Raw genomic sequence first — 21,042 nt, forward strand, 5'->3', positions numbered from 1 at the left:
ACCTGTGTTTTCTTGGCATTAAACTCAACAAGATTATCAGAGCCCCATTTGGCGATGAGATCTAACGTCCTATCGAGTTCAATGACAAGATTCTCCCGCCTCTCCTCAGTTTCCGCCCGCCCAGCCACTGCGCGTCCGTGGTATCCACCATGCACTGTACTATCATCTGCATAGCAATGTATGTTCCCAAGGGAGAGCATATCATTGATATGCAAAAGAAAGAGTGTGGGAGATAGCACAGATCCCTGGGGGACCCCAGCATTCACTACATAGAATTGTGAAGCGCAACCATCTACTAAAACACGAAGGCTACGCTTGTGTAGGAAGCTGGCAATCCAGGTGCATAGCTGAGCAGGCAGACCATATGCCGGTAGCTTGGAGAGAAGACTTCTGTGCCAGACCCTGTCGAAAGCCTTGGAGATATCGAGGCTGACAGCCAACGATTCTCCATGCTTGTCGATAGCTTCACCCCAGAGGTGTGTTACGTACGCTAGAAGATCACCTGTGGACCGTTTTGGTCGAAAACCGTACTGACGATCATTAATTAGACAGTGATCTTCTAGGTAATGGATCAGTTGGTTGTTTAAAATCCGTTCCATCACCTTACAAAGTACTGAGGTGATAGCTATTGGCCGATAATTTGCCGGGTCAGACCGATCCCCTTTTTTGGGAACCGCTTGCACATTAGCTCTTCTCCAAGCCTCCGGCACACTTCCCGAAGAGAGAGAAAGTTGGAACAGGCGCGTTAACACAGGAGACAGCTCCGCTGCGCACTTCTTCAGCACTATGGCTGGTATTCCATCGGGACCGCTAGCTTTCCGTACATCAAGTGATTGCAGCTCCGCACGCACATCATTCATTCTATTTACAGTTGAATATATTATAGTCATTATAGTAATCCCTTTTAAGATTCTATAGACGCCTGATATATTTTGCTTAGCCATTTTGTGCAAAAGTATCATTTCTCTCTCTTTTATATAGGAGTTCATAATATGAAAGACTTTGTGAAGTAGAAATATCACATTAATATTTAAAAGACGTTTTATTTATAAAAGCAGTTTTTTTTATTCTTTATTTAATTTAGGGATTTTTGTCCGACACAGGCACGCCAGTCCCATTGTCCCTTCTATATTTTGCTTAAAATAAAATAGTTCTTATAACCATATCCCTCAGATATAAGAAGATATAACCATACCATATTGTTACATTTTGTGAGCATAAATCATATATATACCTATCCTACCCTCCTAGGCGAAAAATAATAATTTAAAAACACATTCCTACTAACAGGTGAACTTAATTAAAAGCTTTTAATAATTTAAATGTTTATCTTAAAAGCCGAATGAGAAACTTTTATAGAATTCATTATATAAGCATTTATCCTTCGACTTGTATAAAATGTGTGAAGATAGATAATTCACACCAGACTCGACACATAATTTTCGCCCTCATTGTACTTGCACTAGTATTTCGCGGCAATGAAAAACATTAGTAAGGGAATTTCATGTTTAATTCACCAACCCGCGACAGAAAAGCGCGATCTTTGCAACAATGTCAATACAATTTTTCACCGTCATATCCAAATCAGTTTACATTAATATACGACTTACAAAATATTCATGTATCCTCCTCGTTTTCTGTACCACGTGTGATAAATCTAGAAGTAAGTGGATGAAATTGGAAACTTGCTCTACTAGCCTAAACACAAGTGTCTTTACCACTAGGAAATAGGACACTTTCCGGTTTTGCTCTTTTAATGACAAAAGCCACAGTATGAACTTAAGATAAAAACTGTTTATACAAACTATTTTGCTGTAAAAACTTGTTCACGTCGATGGATCTACTGCGATGCTTGCACAATTCGGAACACTCACCAGGAATGATTTGGCAAAACAGGTGTCGAGAAGAACAAAGTTACCAGCATTAAAAAAATAAAACAAAGAGATTCCCTTGCTTATTTATGCAATAAGAATAAAATAGTTTTTACTAAATACATACCATTTGCAACAACAGCTGCGTTACAGCTGCAAGCCCATTCCTTGATGTACAATAAAAATCGTCGTGAGGTATAAAAACGAAGGAATATACCGTATAGCCCGTGACTTGCCCGAACATGACCATGGAGTATAGGTGGATTTACATTGAGTAAACCATTATAATGTTGTGCCCCTCGGCTTACAATGTAAAATTTCTCAGTTATAGGAAGGTCATTTAGAGACCTTTTAGATACGAAAGTATGCTGCGATAAGAGTGCGTATCTCGTCATAGAAGGGCCCAAGTTGGTTAGTGTCACATAGCCACATTTTCTTTCACCTTACCATTTATGTTTTCAATCTGAGTTTAGCTTTTGTTGATTACGTTAGATAAGGTGTCGAGTTAAATACAAATTAATCGGTGTATTCTGTGTAACGAAGTGACTGCAAAACAATTTTAGTGATAAGATATGAATTTACAAAATTATCTTTGTCAATAAATAAATACATTAAAACGACATTTTAATTTCGTCCCGATTTTTTTCATATATATTACAGCCCTTTTAAATTCCAAATAGTACTTGAAAAATAGCACTTACTAGAATATTTGAACAGATACAAATATTACTTAAAATAAATAAATGTATCCTAAGCCTAAGTTCATATTCTCTATACTTTTAATAATATATAATAGTATTTGTGCTATCACGAGGAATTATAGTAATTTTCTTGTGAAAATTTAATTAATGACGATAATAACTGAAACTATCCGATTAAAAAGTTTGCTCGGAAAAGCTTTGTCTTCGCACTAGTGCGTCAATAATAAAAATATAGTCTATAATAAACTTACTTCTGTTATATGTATGTATCTATATGCATTATTCAAGTCTTAGTTAATTTAGCTTCCGACTAAGGTACTTAATTCACATAAAGTAGTTGAAGATAATATACACATAAACAGTATGATCCAATTGAACAATTTGCCGCAATATCAATTATCAAAAAATATTTACTCACAAATGTGATTAATTTAATGCTATTTTTATAAAAATAAAATGTTCATTAGTCAGGTCGGCACTCATAAAAGCACTTTTGGATAGACATGTAAATTATACCGACAAGAAGCGATAAGGGAACTCAGTAGAGGCCCTTTTTACTCAAATGGGATATATATACATCATCATCAGCATATATCCTGAGAACTTACTTCTAGACCTCTTGCCAAACATGACGAGACGTTTAAAAGTATGTTCTCTAAGTCTCCACTTAAGTACAGTGCTAAACTTACAACAAAATCGCAACATCAAAGAGAGCCTACAACTTGCGAAGTTGCTTATAATTTTTATACCGTCAGAAGAAAGTGTATATGTATATATAGTTTTCTTCACTCGTAATCAGAAACATAAATACTAGAGACAGTTAAAACTGGACGAGAATCTGCGATAATAGCCAATTCCAATGTAGTAAATCATTAAACCAATAGGTATTCCTTGTAAAAGGTATTTTATCATCTATTATATATAGATTATCATGTAAACTTGATAACAATGAAATAAGAATTATTAAAATGATATTAGTATCAATAATACAATTACCGACAACACACATTCACATGAATTAAATATTACAATATTATAAAAGTCGATATGTAATAATAAAATAACGATTCATTTGTGTATTTTGAGCTAAATAATATTTGAAAATATGTGTTTACCTTTAACAAGCTGTTGCTTTTGTGTAAAGTTAGATGTGGGTGCGAAGATTATATCCATAATTAATTTAGTAAGTAGACTTCTATAAATATTATAAGCTAAAGTACTTATTTTTAGTATAGGTATCTATGGACCAGTTGTTCCAACCATCGAGTTTTCACGTACGTAATAAACAAAAGTTAATATTTCATCTCGCACAAACACAGACTGTTTCTCTTTTACTTTTTTAACACATTGTTTGCGACTTCTCTTGCAGAACTTTCATTAAACAATATCAAATATATCTGCTGCATGATATTTTGTGATATAACATTACGTAATATGTTACCCAAGAGTTACCCGTTACATAAGAGTTAAGGCATGCGCCTACTAAATGCGAAAGTCACGCTGTGTGTCTGTTAATGTTACTTCATAAACACTTAAATCACACACGTATAGTATGAAATTTAACATAGATAAATCCTGAATAGATACATAGGGTTAAATTTTGGTAATGGAAATAATGGATAAGGATAAACATTACAGGAGACATTAACAGTTACGTAGATTAAACCCAAATATTTACTAGATGAATATTTTTGAACGCGCTAGTATTTTTTTAAATAATAAATTTAATTTAAGATATAAATAAAGCTATTTGACCATAATCAATCAATAATTAACGATAATCGAATAATATAATCATATAATATCAATGTAATTTTAATTAATTTATTTATCATTTGATCTTGCTTTTATGCATCGTTATTATAATGCACTGTTTCGTGCGCCTTCGTACATATTCGTAATATTGATACCAGGTTATAAACATTATTATATTTATACAATTAACTGCCTCGATGGTCCAGTCCACTTTTAAGGTTACAAATCTTAGTCATATGCGTTAGTGTGAGTGTACCAGTGTAATTACAAACACAGGAGAAACAAAGACTTAAACACCGTGGTAGCAGTATAATGGCTCTTAAATTTAATCGATTTAATTTATCAATCTATGTGTAAGATTGCCTCTCTATGGGTGGCGGGCTATAGGCTCATCTGCATTTTTACTACTTTACATAAAGTTTTTTATTAATAATACTGACCAGCCAAAAAATACGGAATGAAGTCTGTATAAACTTCGCTCTATATCTTTAACTTTTGGTCCGAGTAATAGAAACACCACCTCACTTGTAAAATGACGTCACTACATTTGCAATTTGAATATAAAACAGTTAATAATACTACTAATTCGTGTTTGCTTCTAGGTATTATCAGTTGTCATTGCGATGTTGTATGGGACAGCAGCCATGATGCCCTCGTACGTCGCTGAGTCCAGAAAGATTGTGTACGCCATCGTAGCAACCGTAGCAATGTTCAAACTCGTCATAGGAAGTCTATTAATTTATGGAGTTTTTGGGGTAATAAAACGATCTAATTATATATTCATATTAAATTTTATTACTTGATGTCAAGACAATTAGGAAAAAAAATGGTATAAGGTACTTCGCCAATAAGACAATTACTTGTGGAGGAAATTCCTGATATAACGTCCCGTTAAGGTTTCCAATGAATACACTAGTTAACACCAAATCATTAACTTTTTGGTTTAATAGTAGTATTGTTGCAAACTGTTACCGATAAAATCAAGCAACGACGCGCACAAGCTGCTTGAATTATCAGGCGATACGCGGTGCAGTTTTATCACATCATAGAACTTAGGACTCTTCAGCTGCGTTTTTAATTTCTAAGAAGTTGATATTATGCTTTTCAATTTTATTGAACTGTGTAAATATATACTTAGAAGACAAGCAAAATTAAATAAATAATATAATAATAATATTATACATATCGCAAACCATTCTTTATGTATTTTAAGGATCTACAAATCCTCTGCACAGTGTTAAGCTATATCCATTTTTTTTTTTTTTTATAGTAAAGGAAGGCGGACGAGCATATGGGCCACCTGATGGTAAGTGGTCACCAACGCTCTTAGACATTAGCATTGTAAGAAATGTCAACCATCGCTTACATATCCAATGCGCCACCAACCTTGGGAACTAAGATTTTATGTCCCTTGTGCCTGTAATTACACTGGCTCACTCACCCTTCAAACCGGAACACAACAATATCAAGTATTGCTGTTTTGCGGTAGAATATCTGATGAGTGGGTGGTACCTACCCAGACGAGCTTGCACAAAGCCCTACCACCAGTATGAGCTGTATCTACTTCTGTCTTATATTTTAGAAAAAACCCCGGTTAATCATGCCATGGTTAATAACGAGCTGGATATTCTGCATGTCACTGCTTGCTTTATCAGTCTTCGGGACGATACTAATAGTGCTGAACTACACGCGAGATCAGGAGACAACGAGCGAAGTCAGCACCATGTCTTCTGTGTACTGTCTGTATGCTCGTGAGTTGAATCGGAACGCCTGTATAATTTGCATATAAAATATTGATTTGAGAAAAACATTCTTTAAATACAGCTGTTTTATGAAATATTAATGTACACGAGTCGTCTCTCGCAATGGAAGTAAAGAGATTCCTAAAATTCTAAATTTTATGTTTAAATATTTTTAATTTAATATTACTCCGTCAATTTATATAATAACAATTTTAACAATACATATTGAGCTTTCACTTATATAATCTTTATATTTTTATATTCTTCGCCTCGTCAGGTACATTACTGTCAATTTTGATTGTCATTCATGATATGATATAACCTATCACTAATTACGTTATTTATTCGATATTAATTTCTTTTTTTTTCTTTTTACATTTCACAGTGATACTCTACTACTTCGCATCTGTAGTCAATAGTCGGCGCGAGGAAATGCTCTATGACGATCACACAGAATCCTCCCAGGGCTTAATGAGAAGAGAATTCGGTATAAACTCCAAAATTTAAACATATCAGGTCATATGACAACCTCAATCATTGCGCATTTATTGGGAAGTAAACAAAGTGCTCGTTAAGGAACTTCATATGCTGAACTAAATCAAACATTACCGAAACAGTTATCTTCTATATACATATAAATAAATCCATATAAAAATCAACTTCCTTAACCGTAAAATGAATAGGCATTACTCAAGTAAACTTCTATATAATTTTCCTAATGAATTCATACGAGAAAATGGTGCTTGAAAGTAAATTCAAGCACGGAACCAGGGTCTAAGTGTCACTCCTTAATAAGCTTCGGAATTATACAGCAATAATGCTGTTTCATCAGACGAACAGAATTTACAGGATTTCGCTTGATTTATATAATATATTTTGTAACTAAACGAATCTCGTCATTAAATTTGACATTTTTTTTTTAATTGATAACAAAAAAGATGACATAAATTGATCAGCAACTTTTAAATAATATTTTTATTGCGTCAAAGAAATGATTCTTAAGATATTATAATTATATTAACAAAACTGTTGTTATTTTTACATAATTTTATAATACCTCAGCAGCTATTTTTGGGGCAAATATATTTAGTCTGTCTTTTTTTTTCTTGCCTTGTCTACTATACCGCTCTTCTTCTCCCTTCTTCCTTTTTTATAATTAATTAAAATTGGTCGCCAGATAGACATAGTGTACGGAATGGTTAAAATTTCGGATAATGCCAATGCTTATGAACAATAGTGACCACTCACTATCAGGTCCTATTTGACTCAGTGTCTTCCTACATTTAATTAAACGATTAAGAAATAATTGAAAAATAATAAACAACTACAAATCACAACCTGGTGTGAACGCTGCATTATTATTCGGTGGTTAAATATCTCAAGATTTCTTAGTAGACTTCGCCACCAAAATATTAAAAGAGTTTAAAGAACTTTATCTCCTACAGAAACTTAACAATAACTTTGAATTGAGTCAATTTCTTATGTTACATGTTACAAATAATATGTAAGTATGTATGTGTGTTCACTTTTGACACATTTCTACATTAGTTATCGTATTGAGTGTGTTTTGATAATTTTTATCCTTATTGTTTTTTTTTGTTTTTTTTTTTTATTATTAGGTCCTTACATATGAAATTATCGTTTTGTCGTACTGACCACTATGATCTGAAATATCTCCTCTTTGGTTAAGAATTCCAAATTCAAATTTATAAATTCATTTAGCTGGTACATTTGAATTTTGAAAACAGTCATTTATTTGTTTTTTCCTTATTATTTTTTTCTTTGGCGTCGCTTATTAAACACAATGGAAAACATGAAATATCGGTATATTTACGAGTACGAGTTCTACCGTGGCACCAGTGCTGCAAAAACAGCTTGAAGGATTAATGATGTGTACGGCGCTGGTGTCGCAAAAGAAAACACGGTACGTTTTTGGTTTCAATGTTTTCGTTCTGGAAATTTCGACCTTCAGAACCAACCTCGTGGACGGCCGGAGACCAAAGTTTCCACTTTGAATATATGAAGAATTAAAGGCTATTGTGGAAGCGGATCCATCGCTCTGCACTTCTGAGATAGCTCCAGGCTTCGGGGTAAGTGATAAAACTGTATTAATCCACTTGAAGAAAATCGGGAAAGTAAAAAAACTTGAACGATGGGTACCTCATGAACTGAGTAAATCGAACTTGCAAACACGCGTCGACTGTTGTGTTACTTTGCTCAACCGACTCAATAATGAAGGAATTTTAAATCGAATCATTACTTGTGATGAAAAGTGGATACTGTACGATAATCGGAAGCGCTCGTCGCAATGACTGAAACCTGGAGACCCATCCAAATCCTGCCCTAAACGAAAATTGACTCAGAATAAGTTACTTGTAAATGTTTGGTAGACTAGCGCCAGTGTCGTTCACTACAGCTTTCTAAAATCTGGCCAGACGATTACGGCAGATATCTATTGTCAGCAACTGCAAACCATGAAGGAAGAACTAGCTGCTAAGCAACCGAGATTGATCAATCGCTCTAGGCCACTGCTGCTTCACGACAACGCAAGACCACACTGCACAACAAACAACCACTAAGTTAGATGAGCTACAATCGGAATGTCTGCGACATCCACCGTACTCCCCGGACCTTGCTCCAACGGATTACCATTTTTTCCGGAATTTGGACAACTTCTTAAAAGGAAAAAAATTCAACTCCGATGCGGCAATTCAAACCACCTTCAAAGAGTTTATTGATTCTCGCCCCCATGGTTTTTGATAGTAAAGGGATCAATGAACTACCTATGAGATGGCAAAAGTGCTTAGATAACAACGGTGCAAACTTTGATTAATTGAATATATTTTACAAAAAAAAAGTTGTCTTTATATTCCTCCCGTACAAAACGCCAATTTCATATGTAAGGACCTAATATTATAAGCTGAGATGGCCTAGTGGTTAGAACGCGTGAATTTTAACCGATGATCGTGGGTTCAAACCCGGGCAAGCAACTGTTTCGAATTCACATTCACATTCTCGTGCTTAACGGTAAAAAACATCGTAAGCAAACCTGCAAGTGTCTAATTTCACTGAAATTCTGCAACATGTGTATTCCACGAACCAGCATTTGAGCAGCGTGGTGGAATAAGCTCCAAATTTTCTCCTTAAAATAAAGGAGAGGAGGCCTTAGCCCAACACTAGGACATTCACAGGCTGATAGCACCATTTCTTTCTTCTCTTATTAATACAATCTCTCACTCAGTTCTTGCCAAGTTAAAGTTGAAAGGGTCGTAGGTTTATGTCACACGGAATAATATTGATTTTCAATAGATTACATTAAAATGAAACATTTTATTACTGTGACAGTAAATATTTCTATTTATTGTATACGACAATATGTTTTTTATGAATTATAAATCATTACCATTATCTAACATTGTCAATACTATAGCGGCTTCATTATCAACATTACTATAATCTGATTCATATTCTCATTTTATTTGAATGAATATTTGTGTATCCGTTTTAATCACTTATTTCATATGCATCATCATATTAAAAAATAAAGTATTTTATGTACACACACATCGATACAGTCATTCTCATTGTTATAACGGACGAATTCGTTGATGCTTAAGAACTTTCAGGATAAAAGGTAGACACGCCTTGATTAAACCGACTTATTTGTTATAATATATAAAATAATATTTAGGCTTTATTATATTCGTGGACAAAAAATCCTTTATAAATTGCCCGCAACACGAAACGTTACATAAATCCGTACGACGCTAGAACATAAATTAACATTCTATATAAAATACCATTTCTATAAATAATAATTAGCCCTCGTTTCCTTGTTGGTATTGCCTAAGAAAAAAAGTAATAATGGAGTGGAGTTACGCGTACATGGAAATAATTACAAAGAAGTCAACAATACTGCGCACGCGCTCGTGGTCGTTTGTAAATTGCTCTTTCAAGTGTTGTGCTACTTATCGATATATAATTATTATTCTCCCAAGAATGCTTAAAAAATTCTTAAGTAATGTTCCCGTTCAAATATGTGTAGTTGTGTTAATATTATAATTTGTAAGTAAGAGACAGACTATATCGGATACTGCTTCTTTAATCTTACGGCTAGCCAAAAAGGATGCAAATAGAGTTTTACTTTATTTATTCTTAATAGGCCGGTATTAGGAAGTTGGCTGTGGCTGTGACACACTCCTGTGTGAGATTTAAATTTTCTGATATGCCATATTCGAAAAATTATTTAAATAAGTATTCAGTTTAAATAAGCTTTGGTTTTTGCATTTTTGGCAATTTTTGGCAAAAAAAAAAACGAAAAATCAAATAGTCGCTTCAATAGAAGTGATGCTTACAAATAATATACACACCAGTATATGAAATTTGATAATTATAAATATTTTATTTATGTTCATCACTTAGACACACAAATAAAAATTAAGCAAGTGAAACCACTTGCTTAATTTTTATTTGTAATTCTTTTCAAAGGTCAAAAAAACTTTCATATTTTAGTATAACAAAAATGACCGCAGTCACCGTGTTCAGCAAGAATCATGAATCTAGATTTGATACTTAAAGATTGGTAGACTTAGATACAATTGTTAATCGTTCGACACAATTTTAAATATGCAAATCAAACATCCTTTTTTATTTTTGTAATAAGATCAAAAATAAATTAAAAGTACTACTAATATACAATGGTTTAATGCATTACACTTTTATTACACAATTACATATACACTTAGTGGTTGAGCTTTGAGCGAGCCCGTCTGGGTACATACCATCCACTCATCAGATATTCTAACGCAAAACAGCAATATTTAGTATTGGTGTGTTCAGGTTTGAATGGTGAGTGAACCCCAGGCACAATGGACATAACATCTTAGTTCCCAAGGTTGGTGGCGATGTAAGGAATGGTTGATATAACTTACATTGCCAATATATATTATGGTAACCACTGGTGGTTACCATCAAGTTTCCTATTTGAAAGTCCGCCTACCAATTTCAATAAAAAAAAAATCACCTCGACAATATAAAAAAAAATATCGACAATATAAACAAAATATCGATAAACGATCTACAACCCTAATTCGTCATGCAAATGAAAACAATGGATGTGTCCTAAAGACAGCAGACGCTTAAAATGTTATAAATGGTTCGCTATCACTATGGCTTTTAGTCATTATGGTGACGTCTCCCCGCACACCATGGTGAGTGTTTATATCTATAATTTTAAATAAAATAAATAAATAAATCTGTATGTTACAATCAATCTCAGGAAGTAAAAATACATAACAGAATGTGATACGAGTCATAAACCAATCGACGTTTAATTATAAATAACGTACTTATAGTATACATGTAAGTATAAATTTCGAAATGTCAATGAACTGTCAACCGTCCAATTACCATATTAAATTATTTTATATTATTTCCCTATAGTGTATTATATTATATAAACAAAACAAGCCTTTTGTTTAAGTTATTAAGATGATTTCCTCGGAATCGAAAAATATCTAGAAGTCGGATTTCGAAACCGTTCCACTGAGCCGCACTTTTGGTGGTGGCGATACAATCTAGTATACTAAGTTTTATTGGTTATTAATAAAATAAAAGCTTGTTTAAAAAGAAATTAAGTCTAAGATAAAATTCTGTCTCACGTGTATCCAGCCCGCTCTGGTAGAATACGCACCATTCCTAAATACGCGAGGCCTCTTTTCAACATGGGACATGTATCGGCTTCTATTGTTATTTCAGTTTTCTTAATTTAAATACATTATGCTAACCATAGTTCGGGACAGTTTAGTAGCATGATGTTCACGAGTCGCTTAAAAATTGTAATATATGAATTTATCATAAACACGTTACACATGTAAAGTAAAAGTAAATATAAGTAAAGTAAATTTACTTATGAGTTAAAAGGAAACGTGATAGAGTCGTGTTACAAAAACCTTACTAATATTATAAATGCGAAAGTCAGTTTATTTGTTACGCTTTCACATCTTAACTATTCAACCGATCATCATGAGTTTTGTTATTGCATATACGTTGTTAGTGGTAAATAATAGGACACCAGGTACCTAATCTCCCCCCCCTCTTCCCAATACGCGGGCGAAACCGCGAGTGGAAACTAGTAACAATTGGTTTTTTAAATCGATTTCATAGCCGTTTATTTGACTGTTTAATGTTATATAGAATACGCTTTGCTTCGTAGACGATTCGAGATAATAAGTAATTGCCACACAAGTTGAGAAATAATGCGCACAACCATGATTACAAAGAGTAAGGAAATAAGGTTTTCGCCCTGAGACTTTCACCGTCATTTAAATGACTCATTAGCGATGGTGTGAGCCTTTTCCACATGAGCACTACTTACATACATAATAATTTCCTTTTACTTTCATGTTATTCCAAGCATTTTACGACAAATCACCAGAGATTTATAGTTCTAATCACCTTGAACTTGTCTTTACCTAGATTAGCATTTAACTTTCGCAATGTTTATAAATTCCCGTACGATACAGATAATGATAATTCTTATTAATCAGTGATGTACTTTAATTAATCAAATAATAAAAGCTTGTGCTTCCATTCTACCGTGACTTCAGCTATTATTTTCTTGCTACAAGTGTGGTAGATAAATACTCTTTCTATTACTGGTGGTAGGGCTTTGTGCAAGCTCGTCTGGGTAGGTACCACCCACTCATCAGATATTCTACCGCAAAACAGCAATACTTGATATTGTTGTGTTCCGGTTTGAAGGGTGAGTGAGCCAGTGTAATTACAGGCACAAGGGACATACAATCTTAGTTCCCAAGGTTGGTGGCGCATTGGATATGTAAGCGATGGTTGACATTTCTTACAATGCTAATGTCTAAGAGCGTTGGTGACCACTTACCATCAGGTGGCCCATATGCTCGTCCGCCTTCCTATTCTATAAAAAAAAAAAAAAAATTCTCTCAATCATAATCCGATGTAACGGCCACCTGACACGACCGGAGATAGGCTTTACGGGCAATATACGCGAGTGCAACACTATTATATATTTGAATATGTTCTGCGAGTTAGAATTTATTTACAGAAAAAAAATCAATAACAATTCACTGACACGACAATTGATTTGAACCCATTGTTAAGGATCTCGTAATAATTATAGTATCTATTTTATTTGACAATACGCCTAAAGGCTACGTATAGTATGATCTGGACTGGAAAAAACCAGGTAGCACAAGTTTCTAGCCCTTTTACCCTTTTCTATTTTTTTTTTCTACCACAACGCAATTCATATACATATTACTACATAACGAATGTATGTAGATATGCAGGTGCCTACACTGCCTAATGGATAATCTGGCCTTGGGTATGAGAATGATACATACCGAATACCTTACCTTAATTAAAACGTATATAGTATATTAAGAGAAACCAAACAACCGAACAATGAACCCTGAGGTCATCCTTAGAATCACCCGTTTCGTAATACGCTAGCTAGACAAAGGAGACACTTGATATCGCATCTACATCGCATTACTGTCGTATCGATCACAAGAATAGTTCCGTGGTTACGTAACAGCGGAGTGAGTGAGCCAAACTGCCCCCCCCCCCCGCGGCGCTTTCTCCACCTGTCCAGAGCATTATGAAACGTTATCATCATCAATTGATATATTATCGACTCGCTAATGACTTCGGTAGTTTTCAAAGTCTGTGTCAGAGTGATGTTGCTTTTATTTTGTGGATACCGAACAGCTTCTATTAGAAACTTGTTTTTCGATACAGCATGACCGACATTAAAGTATATTTAGCGAGTTATATCAGCATAAGCATAATAATTATAGTACGGATTATTTTTATTTAAATTAAAATATTGTTTAATTGATTTTTTATTAAGTAGGCAACATGGCAAGTAGGGTACCTAATGTTTAGTTGTCATGACCTCCTATAGACATTAGGATTGTAAGAAATATTTAATTTTAGATCACAATATCATTCGTTAAGCTATGTTCATAATAGTAAGGTTTCTATTAATAAATACACTAAGAAATCGATTCATTCATTCCATTTTAGAATTTCGATTAAGTTTAAATGAAGAATAAAGATATACTGCCTTACTTATAAACATATTTTAGCGGGTCATAAGTTCAACAATGCTGCGTCTTCTTGTCTTCTTTTTTCATATGTCAAATCAATAATGACAGAAAGAATGAAATCAGTGCTTAATTAAACAGCCTCTAACTAGCTTTTATAAGTAAAGCTGTGTCAGTATTTAGCTATGCAGCTGCTAAGCAATGTTTATAAGAAAGGCCGACAATATAAGCAACAAAGACTTTGACACGGCTTAGGCTTCATCTATAAATGCATTGAAGTAATTATTTATGCTTACATATACATACCTACTACCTACAAACCTAAAACAGCAGTACTTGGTATTGTTGTGTTCTGGTTTGAAGGGTAAGTGAGCCAGTGTTATTACAGGCACAAGGGACATAACATCTTAGTTCCAAATGTTGGTGTTGGATTGGCGATGTAAGCGCTGGTTAACATTTCTTACAATGTCAATATCTATGGGTTTTGGTGATCACTTACCATCAAGTGGCCCATAAGACATGCGTCATCCAGTTTATATTGCGTGCATTTTATTTAATTATTGTCAACGGTAAGCAGACAAATATCTCTTACCAATTACGTATCACCATCGTTTCACAGTGCTGACGTGAGGTCGTCATAAAACTTTACAGTTTACAGACAATTTTATTAGTTATTATTTTATATGATTAACTAAGGCCATACATTTTACAATACCAACAGCAAAACAAGAGAATATATTTTTTTAAATGTTAATATTTGTGAGTTATATTATATTGCATAATACGATAACCCTAACATTTTTCTCCTGGTCCTATTTTCAGTCGATGAAATATGCTTCTGTATTTTACTGTTGTGTGGTGTTTAGGTGAATATATCTATGAACTGATTAACTTAACTAAAGCAAAATAAAATAGATTTTTATTAAAGTTTTTATATTTACTATTATTTTGTTTATTTTCTTTACAAGAGCCTGATTTTTATAGCTCCATTATTATTGATATCAATGTAAAACAAAATCCTTTACAGAAGACATCCACGAAAAGTAATGTTATATTATTGTGCTGGTGATGTAGTTTGAAATATTTCTTGTATATACCTAACAAAACCTATTCGTAACAGCCTGTTAATGTCCCACTTCTGGGCTAAGGCCTCCTCTCCCTTTTTGAGGAGAAGGTTTGGAGCTTATTCCACCACGCTGCTTTAATGCGGATTGGTGGAAAACAAAACCTAATCTAAAATCTATTTGAGTCCATAATTAAGAAAATCCATAGTTTTTATTAAAACTCATTTCAGTGCCTACCTATTTCGGAAAATATTTTTCATCATGTCTATCTGTAACAAACACGAAGCTCACAAGAAGACAATGACCATTATAAATATAAAATTCAAGAATACACGCATAAAGATAGTATAGCAATATAAGTCGATAATGTTGACATTTGAATTGTGAGCAATGAAGTGATCTTCAAAAGTAGCACTGCTGACCATTCTTCAAATTGTATTAAAACTATTTAAATTAATTAAGCCTTCAAAAATATCATAAAACTTTACAATTCAAATATACTTTATAAACATCGTGATGCAAATTATATTACGAGCAAAAAATATACAAAAGTTTTTTTTTTTTATTTAATGTTATAATAGTTATGTAAATAATATGTTAGAAGACCTATTGTTTGCGAACAATGAAAATATATGTTAAGATTATGTAACTAGCATTTACACTTTCTCTTTGAAATTTACTAAAGAACACTAAAACCGCAGTTTTAGTAGTCATTGTACCGAGAACATTTTATAATACTGATATTATTTTAAATTTAAATTTGCCAAATTCCTCTACATTTTAATCATCACTAAAACACACAAAAAAAACTACCAAAATAATTTAAAGCAAAAAAAACTGTATTTATGTTATGTGTAATTATAAATTAAAATAGGATTTTAAGCACTTTCAATTATATTTTAAATCCTATTGACCCAAATAGTGAGAATAAATGATAAACACAAGTTACGGCACCGGGCTGCGTTGCATAACTCGGCTTACTTTCACCCAAATCAGTAAGTCACTGACCGGCGACCGCATACACAGACTGAGCTGTTACGGTATGACCAGAAGATAGATTTTTTTATCTGTGCAATGGAATGACGTGAACACTTTAATTTTATTAATGGTAATTTTAAATTATAATTCTCAAAAAAATTATAATTTAAATAAATGTATTTCTAATGAAAAAAGTACAAATATTATAGTCTAGACCAGTTATCTGAAATTTAAAATCAGTTTCTTTACTCTGTGACGTCTGCGACAAAAGCCGCATTCATCACGGCCGCAAGAGCACTCATTCGTTTAACATTTTATATTAGATAACAATTATCTACACCTCTTACACCTGGTATGCGGAACACCTTCACGTGCAGACATCTTAAAATTCTTTGACTCGTCACCTCATTATTTTCACTTGAGACTACATCACGATTTAATGTTTTTTTTTTTTTATTGAAAGCTGAAACAATGAAATGGTCAGAAGATGAGAATCCTTGGTTTTTGTAGTCTTTGCTATTGTCAGATAAATTAGCCATAGTTTTATGACTGATGTTATTCTAGTTTTGACACGAAATCATTAGGTTTCCTGACCATTTCATATTAATGAAACTGAAGCATGTTGTATAGGTTCTGTTGTTTGTTTGTGGAATGGTGAGTGGCTTTTTATACCTTACTGGCCTTCGTCTCTAGTCAAGTTTTATGTATTCATTATTTTCATGAAATATGTCGTAAAATCATTGAAATATCATTGAAACCTTGTACAGCTTTATATCCAACGGTTGACGCAAGTTAAGTGCAAGCCTTAATGATATACAGTTCTAAGGCAAGTACACGATTCTTGTAAATCGGAGGCGATAACAAAGGTCAGCGTCCTGACCTCTGAACCGCAACCTATTCACTACTTTCTCGAACAGTTTCAGTAACGGCTCATTTTATCCTTTTACGTACTAACATCTGAATCCTTATAATATTAAATTATTATTTTTTCTTGAAAGTTATAAAATATATATTTCTTTATATATTTCTTGAGAGAAAGGTTCATTTACTCAAATTATTGTTTTCTTCTATTTAATACTACTAGTAATTGTAATTACTCTTTGAATTAGATAATTGATTATTGCTTTCAGCCACGTATGACTCGTGGTTATTATTTATATATTATGTCTACTGCTTGGACAGGGAAGTAGTTAAGAACTACATATTATTTTGTATAATATCAAATCTCTCTTTTTAATCTTTATAGATACTCATATACATCACATATCTTGTGAGCAGTGTATCCTGTCTGAAGCTTATTCAAAAGGAAAATAATACATCAAATCATAATGTCACTACATTATATCCAGTCGATAACATTACCTACCATATAACAGAAGCGAATAATGTATTCAAAGATAACTTGATTAGAAATAATGAGAAAGAAATGATCAAACCCCAAGCAACAGATAAAACGAGTGACACCAAGCTGAAAGGTTATGAAAGTTATGTTTTAAGCAAATTAAAAGAAACAGAAATTGAACAAATGCAAAATCATAATGTAATCGATATGACATTAAGAAAAAAACAAGATAAAAAAAGTGAAATAAATCCGCTTACTGATACGACTTCTTGGAAAGTTAATGCTACTTATTCAAAATCAAAGTTAAATCTAAATGACAATAAGAATAATATAACTGATGACAGCTATAATAATGAAAATGAAAGTTTTAAACAAAAAGAATTCAAGCCGAGTCCGCAGTTAGGAAATTTCTATGATGAAGATAAGTTTGTGGTACCCACGCAAGCAACTATAGGATCATTTACTCCGCATGTTTCTAAGCCATCGATGGAGTTTGTGAGGTAAAACCAATTTATAATTGTTTACTTCAACATTTGTTAATATTTGGAACAACAATTTGGAATAATATGGAATTTTGACTTGTATGATCTCTGAGTTATAGCAACTTTTATTTTAATAACAAATAACAAACCAATCAAAACAATTGTGTAATGAAGGCTTAACTCTTAATTTTCTTACAGCTCCCCGAGAGACCTTTTCCCGTTAAACTACAAACGACCAGTCAATGCGTATTATGATGCAATTGGTTCGCCTTACAAATTTGAACATATTTTACCAAGAACCAAAGACTGGAAATTTGAAACAGGTCTAGAAACCAAACCCACCATGGAAGCGCCGCTGATGATACCGGCTGGCGGGCTTTACAAGTTACCGGACGCGTTTAAAGATAAACCAAGTTCTGACGGTGACGATGATGATTTTGGACTAGACTTTAAGGATTCGAAAGATACGTCTTTAAAGAAACGGTAAGACAATTACATTTTTATTAAATTTGGATAGATAGTTTAAGTAAAAGTATTTAAACTACGATGAAATTGTATAAAAACTGGCGAGTATCTTGGGTTAAATAGTCGAAAGTGTTAACCATTGCGTAGATAGGTAATTATACGCTGGTCGTACATGAATTGATGGTGCAGCCAGGCGTCGCATACGCAAATTGTGACCTCTCACTATTTTATTACCAATAATCATATACTTCTTGATATTAACAATCGTGGTCTCCTGACCACTTTCCAGTATTTATTTGATTGTAAGCATCCCTTAAAGTTATGCATAGATAACACTTTCAAACAAGTTCCCTTTTTTAACACTTAAGTGAAAGGGAAGATTAACTGCGATTAGTGATTGTAATATTCGCTAATAAATGTGAGATGACACATAAATCCGATATTTAACCAAATTTGGTTATTGAGGTATTCGTAATCGGCAGCAGCTTAGGAGATCAAAGATCAAACACGTCACGTAGAAACCACAGGGTTAAGATTACATATGTATATACTTAAAAATATATATATTCACTCGCTGTCGCGTTCATAATTTATATAATTGCCCTAATTTTTTGAACCCATTCTACTTTCCTGTCGATGTTTTATATGACGACCGAGCATGAGATGATTTATAAATACGAATAAGAAAAATATGTGAATTATAAAACCGCATTTAAAAACTGCGTCACAGCCATTGCTATGTAGGCCGAATTCAATTAAAAATAATTAAACAAATTTATTAATCAGCATTCCATAGCTTGTGACATGACTGAGACGTGGCCTGTCTTTACATATGATTGATTTGCAGTGTGCTCCAGGCAACGCCATGAGCTCACTTACTGAACAGAAATAGAAAGCTTGTTTACAGAAGTGTTAACACAAGAAGAATAAAAATGTATGCTTTTATCGTACTCGCGATATAGATGTTATTATGTCAATATATGGTTGTCGCGATTTCGTTGTCACTTAATATGATCAATACATTGATTGAAACATTGATGAAATAAATTAATGGTAGTGCATTATAATGACTGTACAACAGTGCTATTCTGTAAGAACTTACTTCGGATCTCATTCGTAAAACGGCGATACGCTATTTTGATCCCTGTATCTTTTAAATGTAATAATTTTTAATATTTAAATCGCATATAACTTACCGACATTTTTGTCCTTCCACGCTTCTAGTATATATAATTAGATAAGCTCTGAAGATTGAAATAATTCATCAATTCATAGACATAAATATTCCGGTTTTTTTCAGTTTTAACCCATGGAAAAAAATATTAAACTTCGTAACAGCTTTGGTACCCGTCGGGATCATCATATCTGCGCTCACGCCCAGCATCATCACTCTAGAGAGTGCTGATAATAACCCTCGGTTAGTATATAATTATTCTCTATATATCTAAGCGCCCTGCTCTAAAAGTAAAGTGACAGCCTGAAAGTGTCATGTCATGTCATGATATTTTCCTTCATAATTATTTGGTATCGCTGGAGAGTGGCGTGTAGCAAGTACTGACGTAATCCCACAACGTTGATATAATACTAAACATTACTATTGATTATCGTTATGTCAGGTCAAGAGCAAGAGTCATATGAAGTAAGCAAAAATAAAACATCATCACCATTGTTAATAAATCACCAATGAAATATGTTTCAATGAACATGGATAACATCTAGATATTATGCGTCTCTTTAGTAGTAAGAGAGAGAAGCGATCTCCTAAATATATCAATGTATTGTAAAAAGAATACAACAAACAACACTAAAAAGTAACAGCCTTTGAAAAACCCACTGCTGGGCTAAGGCCTACTCTCATTTTGAGATGAAGTTTTAGAGCTTACTTTACCACGCTGCTTCAATGCATAGCATATATACACATTTTGATAAAAAAAATAATCTATTTTAGTCAAACGGAGTGTAATCACACGTGCACTACTTCCTCACTTTATAATCCGACACGACTGGAAGGAATTGTGGTGCTGAACCAACTGAAGGCTTATGTATATACATGTGTGTGTGTATGTATTTATGTGCGGTGAAGTGTACATATTTCCAAGTATTTCATAGGATGTATCGGAATATTAGTAATTCGTTTTATATTATTTTATTTATTGCATGTAACAACACTCGGATTCGGATCGGAATTTATTATTATCTATTTAAATATATATGTTAATCGGATTATATCATTATTTTTTTAAATAGTATATAAACTGCTAAATTCCTTAAGTTAGATCAACATTGATCACTTTTGTCAACACGACGTGTTCATAACAAGGTATTCGTAATAACCTAAAGGTGTCAATGACAGTGTTGACATTTACATTACAATGTTATGTAATAGTTAATGACTTTCCAAAAATTGGAAAATATTTCAACTACTTCAAAGTAAGCACACATTTAAAGATACAGTTTCTTTTAACTGTAGGGCTATTCTGTAATGAGCCGCTGGGTCGAAAAAAAAAGCGAGGCACGCTCTCGTTTAGGTTGACGCAGGTACTTACCGGACACGGCTG

The 21,042-nt window shown here is 33.3% G+C and overlaps 2 protein-coding genes across 2 annotated transcripts in view; both read left to right on the top strand.

Moving 5' to 3' along the window:
* The first annotated feature begins 3,573 nt into the window (after positions 1 to 3,573).
* On the top strand, positions 3,574 to 7,036 carry LOC126769639 (uncharacterized). The gene is made up of 4 exons (XM_050488525.1): positions 3,574 to 3,755; positions 4,930 to 5,082; positions 5,910 to 6,078; positions 6,455 to 7,036. The coding sequence occupies exons 1-4, from the start codon at positions 3,678 to 3,680 to the stop codon at positions 6,574 to 6,576; spliced, it is 522 nt and encodes a 173-aa protein (XP_050344482.1). The 5' UTR covers positions 3,574 to 3,677; the 3' UTR covers positions 6,577 to 7,036.
* Positions 7,037 to 11,237: 4,201 nt separating this feature from the next.
* Positions 11,238 to 21,042, top strand: part of LOC126769721 (uncharacterized) — a 15,939-nt gene continuing 6,134 nt past the window's right edge. Inside the window, exons 1-4 of the mRNA XM_050488639.1 lie at positions 11,238 to 11,279; positions 17,442 to 18,037; positions 18,218 to 18,502; positions 19,785 to 19,901. Coding sequence (XP_050344596.1) covers positions 11,238 to 11,279; positions 17,442 to 18,037; positions 18,218 to 18,502; positions 19,785 to 19,901 — 1,040 coding nt within the window. The remainder of the gene's footprint in view (positions 11,280 to 17,441; positions 18,038 to 18,217; positions 18,503 to 19,784; positions 19,902 to 21,042) is intronic.

The sequence above is a fragment of the Nymphalis io genome, chromosome 7 (genome assembly GCF_905147045.1).
Source record: "Nymphalis io chromosome 7, ilAglIoxx1.1, whole genome shotgun sequence".
Lineage (NCBI taxonomy): Eukaryota > Metazoa > Arthropoda > Insecta > Lepidoptera > Nymphalidae > Nymphalis > Nymphalis io.

Bases quoted from the DNA above. Each gene is read 5' to 3' on its own strand.
- LOC126769639 (XM_050488525.1), top strand. From the start codon at position 3,678: ATGTGTTTACCTTTAACAAGCTGTTGCTTTTGTGTAAAGTTAGATGTG. The intron at 5,083-5,909 runs GTAATAAAACGA...CTTATATTTTAG, and splicing joins TAATTTATGGAGTTTTTGGG to AAAAAACCCCGGTTAATCAT. The intron at 6,079-6,454 runs GTGAGTTGAATC...TACATTTCACAG, and splicing joins TGTGTACTGTCTGTATGCTC to TGATACTCTACTACTTCGCA.